A 13,917-nucleotide genomic window follows, 5' to 3' on the forward strand; every position below is an offset into this window, starting at 1 on the left:
CTCCAAGCGAGTGACTGCAAAGCTCTAATGTCTCAAGTTACTTCCCAGGAAAATAAACTATCCCTAATGGGAAGGTGAGGACCCAGAACCATGGAGCAGTTACTGCCTAATATACCGTATTTTCCGCTTTGTAAGACGCACTTTATTTCCCCCAAATTTGGGGGGAAAATGGGGGTGCGTCTTACAAAGCGGATATACCGCTTACAGTTACAGGCTGGGATGAGGGGGTGTCCGCTGCTGCCCGCCACTGCTATCGCCCGCCACCGTCCCGGGAGATCCACTCCGGTGCTGCTGGGGGCTCTGGCGGCATTTTGTGAAAGACCAGAGCCCCCCGGCAGTTCGTCCATGCGTTCCTGTATGACTGACTTCGGGAAAATGGCCGCCGGAATCTCGGGAGATGAGATTTCAGCGCTGAGATCTCATCTCTCGAGATTCCAGCGGCCATTTTCCCGGAGTCAGTCATACAGGAACGCATGGACGAACTGCCGGGGGGCTCTGGTCTTTCACAAAATGTCGCCAGAGCCCCCCTCAGACAGCCCTGCAGCACAGGAGCCCCCCTGCAGACCTCCTCATCCCAGCCTGCAGCAATGCTCCACTCCTGCCTCCAGCACCGACCCTGGGACCCTGATCCGCTGCAGCCACAACCCCTGGTGAGTAATAAGACGCATGGATTATAAGAAGCCCCACCAATTTATTAAAAAAAGTTTTTTTCCTATTTTTCTCCTCAAAATTTGGGGTGCATCTTATAATCCGGAGCGTCTTACAAAGCGAAAAATAAGGTATCTAGTAAATGTAGATGTGAAGCTCTGGGTAAAGATACTGGTAACAAGAATTAGCAAAATCCTTCAAAAACGGATTTACTCCCAGAGTTTCAATATCCAAAATGGAAGGAGGCGGGGATGGCCCTGTTCCCTTCCATTTTTATTCTCATAATGGAGACTTTGATACAAAAAAGAATATAAACAGAACCCACATACAAAGAGACTGAAGGTGGGAAACACGTCCTCCTACTTCTCGCTATCCTTACCAGGAACCTCCCTAAACTCATCGAGTTTTATAAACAGTTTTGGTGAAACATCAGATTTTAAGATCAACTTAGACAAGTTAGAGGCCCTCAACATTTCTGCTTCATCCGAAGAGATCGACATTATCGAAAAGACGACCCCTTTTAATTGGCCAATGTCAGATACTCAGGGGTCTTGGTCACTAGGGACCCAAAAGACTTGTAAAGTTAATAAACAACATCACATCAATTCTAAAAAACATACGTCTTACCAGATGGGGAGAATAAACGTGTTAAAACCGTACATTCTTCCAAAGATATCGTATGCCATGTAGATGCTGCCCGTACTCATACCTAAGGAATTTTTTTTAACATGATCAGAAATCTATTCTAGTTCTACATAGAAATATGTATTAACTAAAGAAAAAACTAAAAAAAAAATATAGATTTATGGTTGTTTTTTTTTTTTTTTCAAATACCTTCATCTATTTGGTTAGTAATGAACGGACACGACGACCTTTGGGGGTAAAGTTTTTAATTGTACATATTGTGATAGAGATAAGAACCATAACCTGGATCTTTGACGCTCGCGGAGGAGGCGGGGCAGTGACTGCCGCGCTCTCATTGGTCAGTACACGCGCCTACTTATCTAGGCTCAGGCAGCATTAGAGCAGGGTCGGTATTAGTTTGCAGCAGACTGTAAATCGAGATGCTTCCTGCCGTGGTGTTGTTAGTATGCTGACATCTAGTGGACGATATGAAAACTGCAACACAATAAATGTGACATAATCCAGGAAATTTAAGGGAGATAAGGAGGGTCTCGAACCTGTGGAACTACAAGCCTCAGCATGCCAGAGATGCACAGATCAGGGTGGCCACTATCTACACACTGCATGGAATAGCACATTCGCCACCTCACCTGATGAGGGCGCTAACACAATATACTTATCACCTCTATGACCCACAGCTTTGCCAAAAACCAGAAATTGCCGCACATTCTGCGCTCAACACCAGAGGATGCTGGGATTTAAAGGGACGGTGTTATGTTAAATTCACTATTGCTCCCAGTTATCACCCCTTTAAAGACTGTAGGGTCAATCATCTCATTGAAAGACATGCGATGCTGTATTGTCCCTCTCACCCCATGATCACTACAGGTTACTGTCCCTTTAAGAAAACAGTCAAAATCTTGTACATTTCTTTGTAAATAAAAGTTTCCTCATCGAACTATAAGAAGTTTTACAACTTTCTAGTATCCCGTGTTACCTCTGCTCGCCGCCAGGGAATAGAAACCTTCCGACTCACTGACAGCAAGCAGAGATCTTGAAAATCGGCAAAAGAAAATCCATCATGAAGCTGCAGAACTAACTACTATACAGATTCGATATGGCATGGAAACACGGGGAAGGATGAGGTGCGCCCCTTTAAGGGAGATAAGCGGCGCCCGCGACATTCTACCGACACAGGAACTATAGTCAGATATGGCGCCCGCAATATGGCCGGTGTCTATGGATACGATGTCGCGGGCGCCGCTCATCCCTGGGCGACCCCTTTAAAATCAGGTGCAGGGTAATAAAGTGACTCGCGACTGAATACAGAAAGCCACACGTCAAATATAAATAGCGGAGACGAGCGGCGCCCCGAGATAAAACATCATTATAGAGGGGGAGAACATTATTCCGTTGGGGGGGGGGGGTCTCTGGTCCTATCGGAGCTCATTGAACAGCTGCCCCCAGTAGGAGCTGTCCGTGCCGCCGGGGTCGTCCTCCTCCAGCCCCCCAAAGCTGATGTCCAGGAGGATCTTACTGAGGCTCTCGTCCTTCGTGTCCAGCACCAGCCCCTCCAGCAGGGAGCGGTTAGTGGAGCCCCCTACCTGCAGCTCCTTGGAGCAGCGTCTTTGTTTCCGAGCTCCGGTCGGAGTCTCTAAAGTTTCCACCTGAGGGGAAAAAGGCGACAATGCGGCCATCGTATCTGGGGGGGATCCGAAATATGGCAGATCTTTAAAAGGGGTCTCCCAAAAGCTGAGGGTCCCGTAGCTGTCCTTGAAGGGGGTGAGAGCTGCGCCCCGTGGTATTCGGACAGGGCTGAAATCCTGCAGAGGGTCTCTGGTGAGGGGAGAGGGGGACTCCCACGGCTGGAGGCAGGGAAGTCTGCTTGGCGTGGATGAAGAGGGGGGCTTCATGAACTTGTCCTTGACGGGGGTCTTGAAGGAGTAGCCTTCATCGTGTGACAGCTGGGACGGCCCGTCGTGGGCCAGCTGGGACGGCCCGTCGTGGGCCAGCAGGGACGGCCCGTCGAGGGCCAGCAGGGACGGCCCGTCGTGGGCCAGCAGGGACGGCCCGTCGTGGGCCAGCAGGGACGGCCCGTCGTGGGCCAGCAGGGACGGCCCGTCGTGGGCCAGCAGGGACGGCCCGTCGTGGGTCAGCTGGGACGGCCCGTCGAGGGTCAGCAGGGACGGCCCGTCGAGGGTCAGCTGGGACGGCCCGTCGAGGGTCAGCTGGGACGGCCCGTCGAGGGTCAGCTGGGACGGCCCGTCGAGGGTCAGCTGGGACGGCCCGTCGAGGGTCAGCTGGGACGGCTCGTCCGGGGTGTGTGTGTCCTGCAGGAAGGAGAGCTCTGTATCCAGACCTGAGTCTGAGGCGCTGCTGTCAGGGAGAACCAGCTCTGGCTCCGAACATCGGGGGGTCACCAGCTGCTGTTTCCTCCGCGACCCACTCGCCCGTTGGCTCTGAGCAGTGAGGGAGGGCCACAGCTCAGCAGGGTCCGGCTCGACCTGAGGAGGAGCTGTCAGGACCAGTGGGGAAGGATCCGACATCTCCAACAGAATCTGGAAGAGAAACAAACAGGACACAAGCAGCTCAGCCCCTCCATGTATCACCTGTCCATGCCGGATTAAAGCTTAAATATAAAATGGGTGGAGCTACTATACCAAGGACCGCCCACGAGGAGACGGTTACAGCAAGGCACAAAAAGTACTGACCTTGGGTGCAATCTTGACCCGTTTGCTGCTGCGGGGCCCATCGGTGACCCCCGGGTCCGGAGTAAAGGTCTCCAGCGGAGAGAAGATCAGTGGCTGCGTGATCGGGAACTGCACGGGGATCAGGTAGGAGTCGATCCTCGGCAGCAGCGGCTTCATCTTTCGCTCCGGAGCTGCGGGAGGAGAAGCAAAATCTGAGCTCAGGCTGAAGTTATAGTCAGCACCGAACGTAGGGAGGAAACATGAGCTCACCCCGCGCGCTGCCGGCGACGCTCTGCACAACACCGCTCTGCTCCGGGGTCACCGGCCGCTGAAAGAGGAACAAGAGCAAGTCTGATACCAACAGGGTGATCCCAGGACTACGACCCCCTGAGAAGGGCGAGGAATAGACACACAAAACATCATAGAAAGATGCAGAATAAATACATTTATAGAGAACGGGATGAGAAAAAAGATAGAAGAGATCTTACCGGTTCACTGCAAGCGGCGGACGAGGAGCCCGAGGCCTAAGGAAGAGAGAAAACACCAGCAGAATAGTGAGTGCAGCTCTGGAGTATAATACAGGATGTAACTCAGGATCAGTAATGTGATGTATGTACACAGTGACTGCACCAGCAGAATAGTGAGTGCAGCTCTGGGGTATAATACAGGATGTAACTCAGGATCAGTAATGTAATGTATGTACACAGTGACTGCACCAGCAGAATAGTGAGTGCAGCTCTGGGGTATAATACAGGATGTAACTCAGGATCAGTAATGCAATGTATGTACACAGTGACTGCACCAGCAGAATAGTGAGTGCAGCTCTGGGGTATAATACAGGATGTAACTCAGGATCAGTAATGTAATGTATGTACACAGTGACTGCACCAGCAGAATAGTGAGTGCAGCTCTGGGGTATAATACAGGAGGTAACTCAGGGTCAGTAATGTAATGTATGTACACAGTGACTGCACCAGCAGAATAGTGAGTGCAGCTCTGGGGTATAATACAGGATGTAACTCAGGATCAGTAATGCAATGTATGTACACAGTGACTGCACCAGCAGAATAGTGAGTGCAGCTCTGGGGTATAATACAGGAGGTAACTCCGGATCAGTAATGTAATGTGTGTACACAGTGACTGCACCAGCAGAATAGTGAGTGCAGCTCTGGGGTATAATACAGGAGGTAACTCGGGGTCAGTAATGTAATGTATGTACACAGTGACTGCACGAGCAGAATAGTGAGTGCAGCTCTGGGGTATAATACAGGATGTACCTCAGGATCAGTAATGTAATGTATGTACACAGTGACTGCACCAGCAGAATAGTGAGTGCAGCTCTGGAGTATAATACAGGAGGTAACTCAGGATCAGTAATGTAATGTATGTACACAGTGACTGCACCAGCAGAATAGTGAGTGCAGCTCTGGGGTATAATACAGGAGGTAACTCAGGATCAGTAATGTAATGTATGTACACAGTGACTGCACCAGCAGAATAGTGAGTGCAGCTCTGGGGTATAATACTGGAGGTAACTCAGGATCAGTAATGCAATGTAATGTATGTACACAGTGACTGCACCAGCAGAATAGTGAGTGCAGCTCTGGGGTATAATACAGGATAATTTGTGTATGTAGATCATTATGGTCGTACTCGCACCTTGAACACCTGATCGAGGGTCAGGCAGCGATTGGCTTGGGGATGGATGGTCCAGTAGGAGATCTTGTTGTTGTTGCTGGGGGTCTCGCGCACAAACATGTCGTGGAGGGAGAGGTTGTGCCTGATGGAGTTCTATGGAGAAATACCCAGAGATGATCAGCAGAGGACGATCGGCCACCTCTATTATTAACCCTTTCTTACCCCCTGACATCGTTACCTTCCAGCCGGGTTTGGCCACGTGTCTGAAGTAAGGGAAGTGGTCCTCGATCCACGTGTAGATGTCCTTCAGCGTCATCCTCTTGGTGGCCGTGCTGTTAATGGCAAACTGGATGAGGGCCATGTAGGAGTATGGCGGACGCTCGTACGGGATGACCCGCCACGACTGCGGGGATGCAGGAACCGGAGGTTCTTCCTCCACCTGGGGGTGCTAGAGAGTGTCAGTCTTCTACATAAAATGAGAACAACTCCCCTCTGACCGGAATATCACCTTTACGGGGTCCCTCTCAGGGCAGCAGTCCTCCTCCTCCGCGGCGTCAGGTTTGGGGTCACGCGGTCCCAGACCGTCGGAGCTCATCTTCCCCAGCCAGTGTATGTTGGTCAGACTGTCATCCAGTTCCTGTCCCTCCACAGGAGGCGCTGACGAGACACAAGACGAAGCGATGTCTATGGGAACAGACATCAGACGGGATCATCGTTATAATCTCCCCCTAGACTGATACACTGCAACAAAGCCTCAGCGAGCAGTATTTACCCTCCGTCTCCTCCTTCGGGGTGTGATGGAGAGAAGAAGCACCGGTGGCCTCCAGCTGTATGGTCTCGATTTCCTCCGCTTTGCTCTGGAGTCCCAGTCTCTCAACCTGAGAGTGGAGGGAGCTGTTACCGGTGAGGAGGATGAACTTGTTGGGGCCGCCGCTCTCCTTCCCCCGCACAGTCAGCGCCTGGATGATGCTCTCCACATCGGAGTCCGGGGGGATGATCACCAGCTGGGTGTCAGGGATGGTCGGGTGACCCATGATCTTCACCCCAGAGAGACTGGAGGACTCAGCAGGAGATCTGGGAGCAAAGGACGAGGCGGATCCTCTGCCGGCAGGGAGCGGATCAACTTCTGGACTCACTGGTTTGGGTTCATCCAGGTCTCTACTGCCCCCACAATCCGACTTATGATCCCCTATGACGCTGCTCACGGTGGTCTGCCCCTGTGCAGGACTCCCTGCCCCTCCGACCCCATCCTGAACCGGAAGGTTGAGTCTCCGTCTTCTCAGTATCAGCGGCCTTCGGGGGCTCGACCTCATCATGTCGCTGCAGAAGTGGCAGCCATCAGGAAGCAGACCCTGCAAGAGGAGAAGGCGAGAGGTGTGAGGAAAAGACAGGAAAAGTGGAGATGCTGGGAAGACAGACGAGAGGGGGAGATGCTGGAATAAGAGGGGAGAAAACGAGACGCCGGGGCGAGACGACGACAAGAGAGGGGGGAGGAGCCGCCGACGACAAGAGAGGGGGGAGCCGACGACGACGAGAGAGGGGAGCCGACGACGACGAGAGAGGGGAGCCGACGACGACGAGAGAGGGGAGCCGACGACGACAAGAGAGGGGAGCCGACGACGACAAGAGAGGGGAGCTGACGACGACAAGAGAGGGGAGCTGACGACGAAAAGAGAGGGGAGGAGCTGACTACGACGACAACAAGAGAGGGGAGGAGCCGACGACAACAAGAGAGGGGAGGAGCCGACGACAACAAGAGAGGGGAGGAGCCGACGACGACGACGACAAGAGAGGGGAGCCGACAACGACGACAAGAGAGGGGAGCCGACAACGACAAGAGAGGGGGGCCGACGACGACAAGAGAGGGGAGATGACGACGACAAGAGAGGGGAGATGACGACGACGACAAGAGAGGGGAGCCGCTGGATACGGCATCGAGAGGGGAGTCAGAGATACAGTCCAGTATAGGAGTCACGAGACCACAGGCCTCAGGTTCTGGCTTCGCTCACTGTGCTGTACAGATACAGGACAGTGGACAGGGTTTTCTCTCCTGTCCTTGGTGTACAATCCTGCTCCAGCATTGTGACGTATCAGTGATGGTGGGTCTTACACCGAGGCCCCGTGTGATGTATCAGTGATGATGGATCTTACACCGAGGCCCCGTGTGATGTATCAGTGATGATGGATCTTACACCGAGGCCCCGTGTGATGTATCAGTGATGATGGATCTTACACCGAGGCCCCGTGTGATGTATCAGTGATGGTGGATCTTACACCGAGGCCCCGTGTGATGTATCAGTGATGATGGATCTTACACCGAGGCCCCGTGTGATGTATCAGTGATGATGGATCTTACACCGAGGCCCCGTGTGATGTATCAGTGATGATGGATCTTACACCGAGGCCCCGTGTGATGTATCAGTGATGATGGATCTTACACCGAGGCTCCGTGTGACGTATCAGTGATGATGGATCTTACACCGAGGCCCCGTGTGATGTATCAGTGATGGTGGATCTTACACCGAGGCCCCGTGTGATGTATCAGTGATGGTGGATCTTACACCGAGGCCCCGTGTGATGTATCAGTGATGATGGATCTTACACCGAGGCTCCGTGTGACGTATCAGTGATGATGGATCTTACACCGAGGCCCCGTGTGATGTATCAGTGATGGTGGATCTTACACCGAGGCCCCGTGTGATGTATCAGTGATGGTGGATCTTACACCGAGGCCCCGTGTGATGTATCAGTGATGGTGGATCTTACACCGAGGCCCCGTGTGATGTATCAGTGATGATGGATCTTACACCGAGGCCCCGTGTGATGTATCAGTGATGATGGATCTTACACCGAGGCCCCGTGTGATGTATCAGTGATGGTGGATCTTACACCGAGGCTCCGTGTGATGTATCAGTGATGGTGGATCTTACACCGAGGCTCCGTGTGACGTATCAGTGATGATGGATCTTACACCGAGGCTCCGTGTGACGTATCAGTGATGATGGATCTTACACCGAGGCCCCGTGTGATGTATCAGTGATGGTGGATCTTACACCGAGGCCCCGTGTGATGTATCAGTGATGGTGGATCTTACACCGAGGCCCCGTGTGATGTATCAGTGATGGTGGATCTTACACCGAGGCCCCGTGTGATGTATCAGTGATGATGGATCTTACACCGAGGCCCCGTGTGATGTATCAGTGATGATGGATCTTACACCGAGGCCCCGTGTGATGTATCAGTGATGGTGGATCTTACACCGAGGTTCCGTGTGATGTATCAGTGATGATGGATCTTACACCGAGGTTCCGTGTGATGTATCAGTGATGATGGATCTTACACCGAGGCCCCGTGTGATGTATCAGTGATGATGGATCTTACACCGAGGTTCCGTGTGATGTATCAGTGATGATGGATCTTACACCGAGGCCCCGTGTGATGTATCAGTGATGGTGGATCTTACACCGAGGCCCCGTGTGATGTATCAGTGATGGTGGATCTTACACCGAGGTTCCGTGTGATGTATCAGTGATGATGGATCTTACACCGAGGTTCCGTGTGATGTATCAGTGATGATGGATCTTACACCGAGGCCCCGTGTGATGTATCAGTGATGGTGGATCTTACACCGAGGCCCCGTGTGATGTATCAGTGATGGTGGATCTTACACCGAGGTTCCGTGTGATGTATCAGTGATGGTGGATCTTACACCGAGGCCCCGTGTGATGTATCAGTGATGATGGATCTTACACCGAGGCCCCGTGTGATGTATCAGTGATGATGGATCTTACACCGAGGCTCCGTGTGATGTATCAGTGATGGTGGATCTTACACCGAGGCTCCGTGTGATGTATCAGTGATGGTAGATCTTACACCGAGGCTCCGTGTGATGTATCAGTGATGGTGGATCTTACACCGAGGTTCCGTGTGATGTATCAGTGATGGTGGATCTTACACCGAGGCCCCGTGTGATGTATCAGTGATGATGGATCTTACACCGAGGCCCCGTGTGATGTATCAGTGATGATGGATCTTACACCGAGGCTCCGTGTGATGTATCAGTGATGGTGGATCTTACACCGAGGCTCCGTGTGATGTATCAGTGATGATGGATCTTACACCGAGGCCCCGTGTGATGTATCAGTGATGATGGATCTTACACCGAGGTTCCGTGTGATGTATCAGTGATGATGGATCTTACACCGAGGTTCCGTGTGATGTATCAGTGATGGTGGATCTTACACTGAGGCCCCGTGTGATGTATCAGTGATGATGGATCTTACACCGAGGCCCCGTGTGATGTATCAGTGATGATGGATCTTACACCGAGGCCCCGTGTGATGTATCAGTGATGATGGATCTTACACCGAGGCCCCGTGTGATGTATCAGTGATGATGGATCTTACACCGAGGCCCCGTGTGATGTATCAGTGATGATGGATCTTACACCGAGGCCCCGTGTGATGTATCAGTGATGATGGATCTTACACTGAGGCTCTGCACGGTGCGGTGATTATTTTCTCGCAGTCAGAACACAGCAGAGAAGGAATCCGCAGATCTGCACCGTTACATAGAATAACATTGCACTCGTCTGTCAGCAGCGGTCACTGGCCGGTGATTGTCAGCAGCGGTCTCAGGCCGGTGACTGTCAGAAGCGGTCACTGTGGGGGATATGAGGGGAAGGATTTGTTTGGCAGCAGGCGCCTGTACTTGGCCACAAGGTGGCGCACGAGTCCGCAGTGCGGCGGGTCTGACATCTTATTGCCGCAGGATGTGACATGATGGGAGTTGTAGTGGGTCTAGTCCTCTGTTACCTCACTGCGGGCACCACAGCTCCCAGCATGCCCCGGGGACTGCAGAGCAGGGCACGCTGGGACATCATGTTCCGGCACAGCAGCCGCCCGGGGCTGTCATGTCTGCCCACACCGCACACCCCTGTCACCCCGTACCGCTCAGCTGTCGCTTTCTTTCCCCGCTGGCTCCGACGCTTCCTTCTATCGCCTCCTGCAGCGGTTTGAATTTGCGCGCTTTGCGGCACGTCGCGTCACATGACCGATCTCATCCAATGGTTTTCCGGCTGCGCTTTGCGTCATCTCCTTTGCAGCCTACAGGAAGCCGCCGCTGAACGAGCCAATCAGGGCGGTTGGCCAATCAGCGGCGAGTGTCGTAGTGTGCGGCCAATGAGAGGGCGCGGATCTGGAGGAGACCGGGAGATTCAGGTGATGAGGGCGGCGGAGCCGGTCAGTCCGGTCCGTGCCGGCAGCTGGATGCAGCGGCGGACCCTTCTCCTGTCAGATTTTGTTTACTTCTTCACGTTATGGTTTGTTTTTTGCGAGCAGTTTAATACGCGGTAATTCTGGCGGTTTATTTATCTTTCTTGCTGTCAGGTAACCCGTACCTTTCCGTCTGACAGCCAGAACAAACCCCTCTATCAAGGTTCTTAAAGGGGATGTCTAGAATTGCACGATCCCTTTAATGGCCTAGTAAAATAATCCTTGTGCTTTTTTTTTTTTTTAATGTGTTTCATGAAACTTTTGCTCCTCTATGTTGTCAGCGCTGCAGCCAATCACTGATAATATTAGCAGGAGCCATATAGATTGGCTGCAGCGCTGTCTGCAGAGACTGTTCTGGACCTGGGGAGGGTGGCGGAGGGATGATTTGTCGGTTCCTCTGTTGTTTCTGGTCCAGCGATTTCGTGCTGTGACCCGGTGGCCTCCGCTGATCACGTCTCGTTCTGTTCCTTCCAGACCCCCGGGTGACTCCTCCGCGCCCCTCCACCATGTGGTTCTCTCTCCCGTGGCCTCTCTGCGCTGATGCCGCCCAAGAAACGCAGCGCCTGTAACCCGCGGAAGCCTCGCCTGCTCTTCCTGGAGACCCCGCAGGACGGTGCGGTCCACGAGTACGGGGCGGCTCCCACCAAAGCCGAGAAACCCAAATATGTCCCCAGCAGACCCCCCGATCACAACTCCTCCACGTCCTGGGTAACGGGGGATGGGGGAGTCGTCGTGGGCATCGTGTAGTACTGTGTTTCCCCTGTGGAGGCGCTGCAGGGAAATCCCATACATTAGAGCTGACCCCATTACGGGGCGTCTGACGGTCTCTTCTCTTTCGCAGGTTTCCCCGCAGTTCGATCAGGGATCACAGCTGCACTTTCCTCGTCGCCGCCGCCGCCATGTCTCCAACAGCAGCAGCTCCGCCGCACACAGCCGCGCCGGGGACGTGAACCAGAGCCGGCTCCGAGCTGCGGGGAGGAAGCCGAGCGTCTGCAGATTCCCTCCGCTACCATTCTCCACTGCTGAGATTCTAGAGACTCCGCCAGTCGGCTCCACGAGGAGGAGGACGGAGCACAATGTGCCCACGGCGGTGCCCACCTCTCTGCCCGGCCCGGAGGGGCACAACTGCAGTAGAATCCCCAGCCCCCCGGACATACGGACCCCAGAGACGAGCCCTAATCGAAACTCCCTGCTTTCCACCTGCGCAGCAGAGACTCCGCTGATCAGGAGACGGGCAGGAGCTCCTGACACACCGCCGGCGGCCGGGCCGGGGCAGATCCTGGCGGAGGACACCCCGGAGCATGAATACGGCCTGCGCCTCACCTGGAGGAGGAGGCAGGGACTGATGACATTCCTGAAATCACGGGGAAGGCTGAAGAGCAGCCAGATCCTGGTGAAGCCCTGAGCCCTCGCTGCACTTTACTGTATCACTGTGAATAAAGGCAAAAACTGAAAAACACTGCAAGTATCAATCTCTTGCCTGTACAGTGGAGTCGGAGCGCGCGTCGGGGGGGGGGGGGGGGGGCTGTGGTGTCGGAGCACGCGTCGGGGGGGGGGGGGGGGGCTGTGGTGTCGGAGCACGCGTCTGGGGGGCTGTGGTGTCGGAGCACGCGTCGGGGGGGGGGGAGGGGGCTGTGTTGTCGGAGCACGTGTCTGGGCCTGTGGTGATGGAGCACCCAGGAGTTGCATGTTTAACCCCTTTCTGCTGCGGCTGTCTGTAGTTTCTGCACATTTGTTTATTCCACGTACAATACCTGATTCCCGTCCTGCGGCCATCGCTGTGCAGCCGTCATCAGCGGGACGAGGGGCAGTGTTGACTCATGTTACTATAAAATGTTCTGGGAAATGAGGAAAAATCCCAAATCTGGCAAGAAGGAAAAAAAATCCACTATTCTGCTATTTTGTTTTCTTCCTACAAAGTTCATTGTGCGGTAATAATGGTAACTCTTTCATTACCCTGCGGATGGCGCTGTGTGAGGCGCACAATATAGGGGGCTGCTGATTATATTGGGGACATGATAACTCTTTGATCGCTTCATGGAAAGCGGCTCTGGGGGCTTCTTATATGGTTGCGGCGATAATAAATGTATTAACTGTTGTTCTAATTTCTTTTGAATGACTTTCTCTTGCTCGCTCTTTTTCCTTTGGAGACATTGGACGGTTTGTGTATAACCTATAACCGGTGCGTGTTTTCAGAAGTGGCAGAGGTCATTATACGGCAGTACTGAGCAGTGCAGCTGTGACTCCATCTCTGTGGTGAGAGGAATCACTAGAAGCAGCCGGATTGGTCTGCGCCTATCTCTTCGCTTCCCCCTTCTCCCATAACCTTCAATAGGCAGCTGTAAGCTGATCCCTCAGTGATCCGGCAGTCGGCCTTGTGCTGAGCGCGGTGTATATAATCTGGTCATCGAAATGAACAGCGAGTTTAGAGGAAGAAGCGGCTGAGAGTGGAGAAAGCGGCAGAGTTCTGTGATGTGGAATTACAGTTTGTCGTGGTTACTCTCACAAATCTTCATCCATGATGAGTTCCAGATACTATTTTTTGGGGGCTTTCCTTTCAATAAAGCATGTCCTGTATGGGGTCTCGGCATATTACACTATTCCCTGGGGGGTCTCTGTATGTTCCACTTTATCCCGGGGTCTCTGTATAGACCCTTCACCTGTGAGAGACGGAATCTAACAATAATCCCGAGAATCACATTGTAGAATGTTTATATAATTTATTTGCATTTTATTGCAGGAAAAAAGTATTTGATACAATCGATAAACAGAACTTAACCCCTTCACCCCCAGCCTGTTTTCACCTTCCTGACCACTGTCACTTTATCAGGTCATAACTCTGGAGCTTCAATTTTCTCGTGACCTATTGTTCTTCATGTTCGTGGTAACATTTCTTTGATTTGTTTGTGGGAAAAAAAAAATGGAAATTTTACAAAAAGTTAATTTTTTGCAACTTTCAAACTTTGAATTCTCATGCCCTTAAATCACAGAGATATGTCACACAAAATAATCAATAAGTAACATTTCCCACATGTCTACTTTAC

The 13,917-nt window shown here is 52.7% G+C and overlaps 2 protein-coding genes across 7 annotated transcripts; one reads left to right on the forward strand and one right to left on the reverse strand.

The window, feature by feature from the left end:
* Window positions 1-1,523: 1,523 nt before the first annotated feature.
* On the reverse strand, window positions 1,524-10,640 carry FOXM1 (forkhead box M1). 4 transcript variants are annotated; one of them, XM_069762997.1, is made up of 9 exons: window positions 10,550-10,640; window positions 6,373-6,952; window positions 6,109-6,257; window positions 5,839-6,039; window positions 5,622-5,753; window positions 4,451-4,486; window positions 4,233-4,290; window positions 3,984-4,153; window positions 1,524-3,830 (listed from the first exon to the last, which is right to left on the reverse strand). In XM_069762997.1, exons 2-9 carry the CDS (start codon window positions 6,914-6,916, stop codon window positions 2,709-2,711), a joined length of 2,412 nt encoding a protein of 803 aa, XP_069619098.1. In that variant the 5' UTR covers window positions 6,917-6,952; window positions 10,550-10,640; the 3' UTR covers window positions 1,524-2,708. The 4 variants fall into 4 exon arrangements, with proteins under 4 accessions (XP_069619098.1, XP_069619097.1, XP_069619095.1 ...); XM_069762996.1 differs by having other exon boundaries at window positions 5,839-6,048; XM_069762994.1 differs by having other exon boundaries at window positions 5,839-6,048; window positions 6,109-6,284.
* Window positions 10,641-10,763: 123 nt separating this feature from the next.
* RHNO1 (RAD9-HUS1-RAD1 interacting nuclear orphan 1) lies at window positions 10,764-12,332 on the forward strand. 3 transcript variants are annotated; one of them, XM_069763010.1, is made up of 3 exons: window positions 10,764-10,819; window positions 11,348-11,581; window positions 11,715-12,332. In XM_069763010.1, exons 2-3 carry the CDS (start codon window positions 11,414-11,416, stop codon window positions 12,276-12,278), a joined length of 732 nt encoding a protein of 243 aa, XP_069619111.1. In that variant the 5' UTR covers window positions 10,764-10,819; window positions 11,348-11,413; the 3' UTR covers window positions 12,279-12,332. The 3 variants fall into 3 exon arrangements, with proteins under 3 accessions (XP_069619111.1, XP_069619109.1, XP_069619110.1); XM_069763008.1 differs by having other exon boundaries at window positions 10,800-10,920; XM_069763009.1 differs by lacking the exon at window positions 10,764-10,819 and adding an exon at window positions 10,826-10,950.
* Window positions 12,333-13,917: the final 1,585 nt, after the last annotated feature.

Source organism: Ranitomeya imitator, chromosome 4 (assembly GCF_032444005.1).
Source record: "Ranitomeya imitator isolate aRanImi1 chromosome 4, aRanImi1.pri, whole genome shotgun sequence".
Taxonomy (NCBI): domain Eukaryota; kingdom Metazoa; phylum Chordata; class Amphibia; order Anura; family Dendrobatidae; genus Ranitomeya; species Ranitomeya imitator.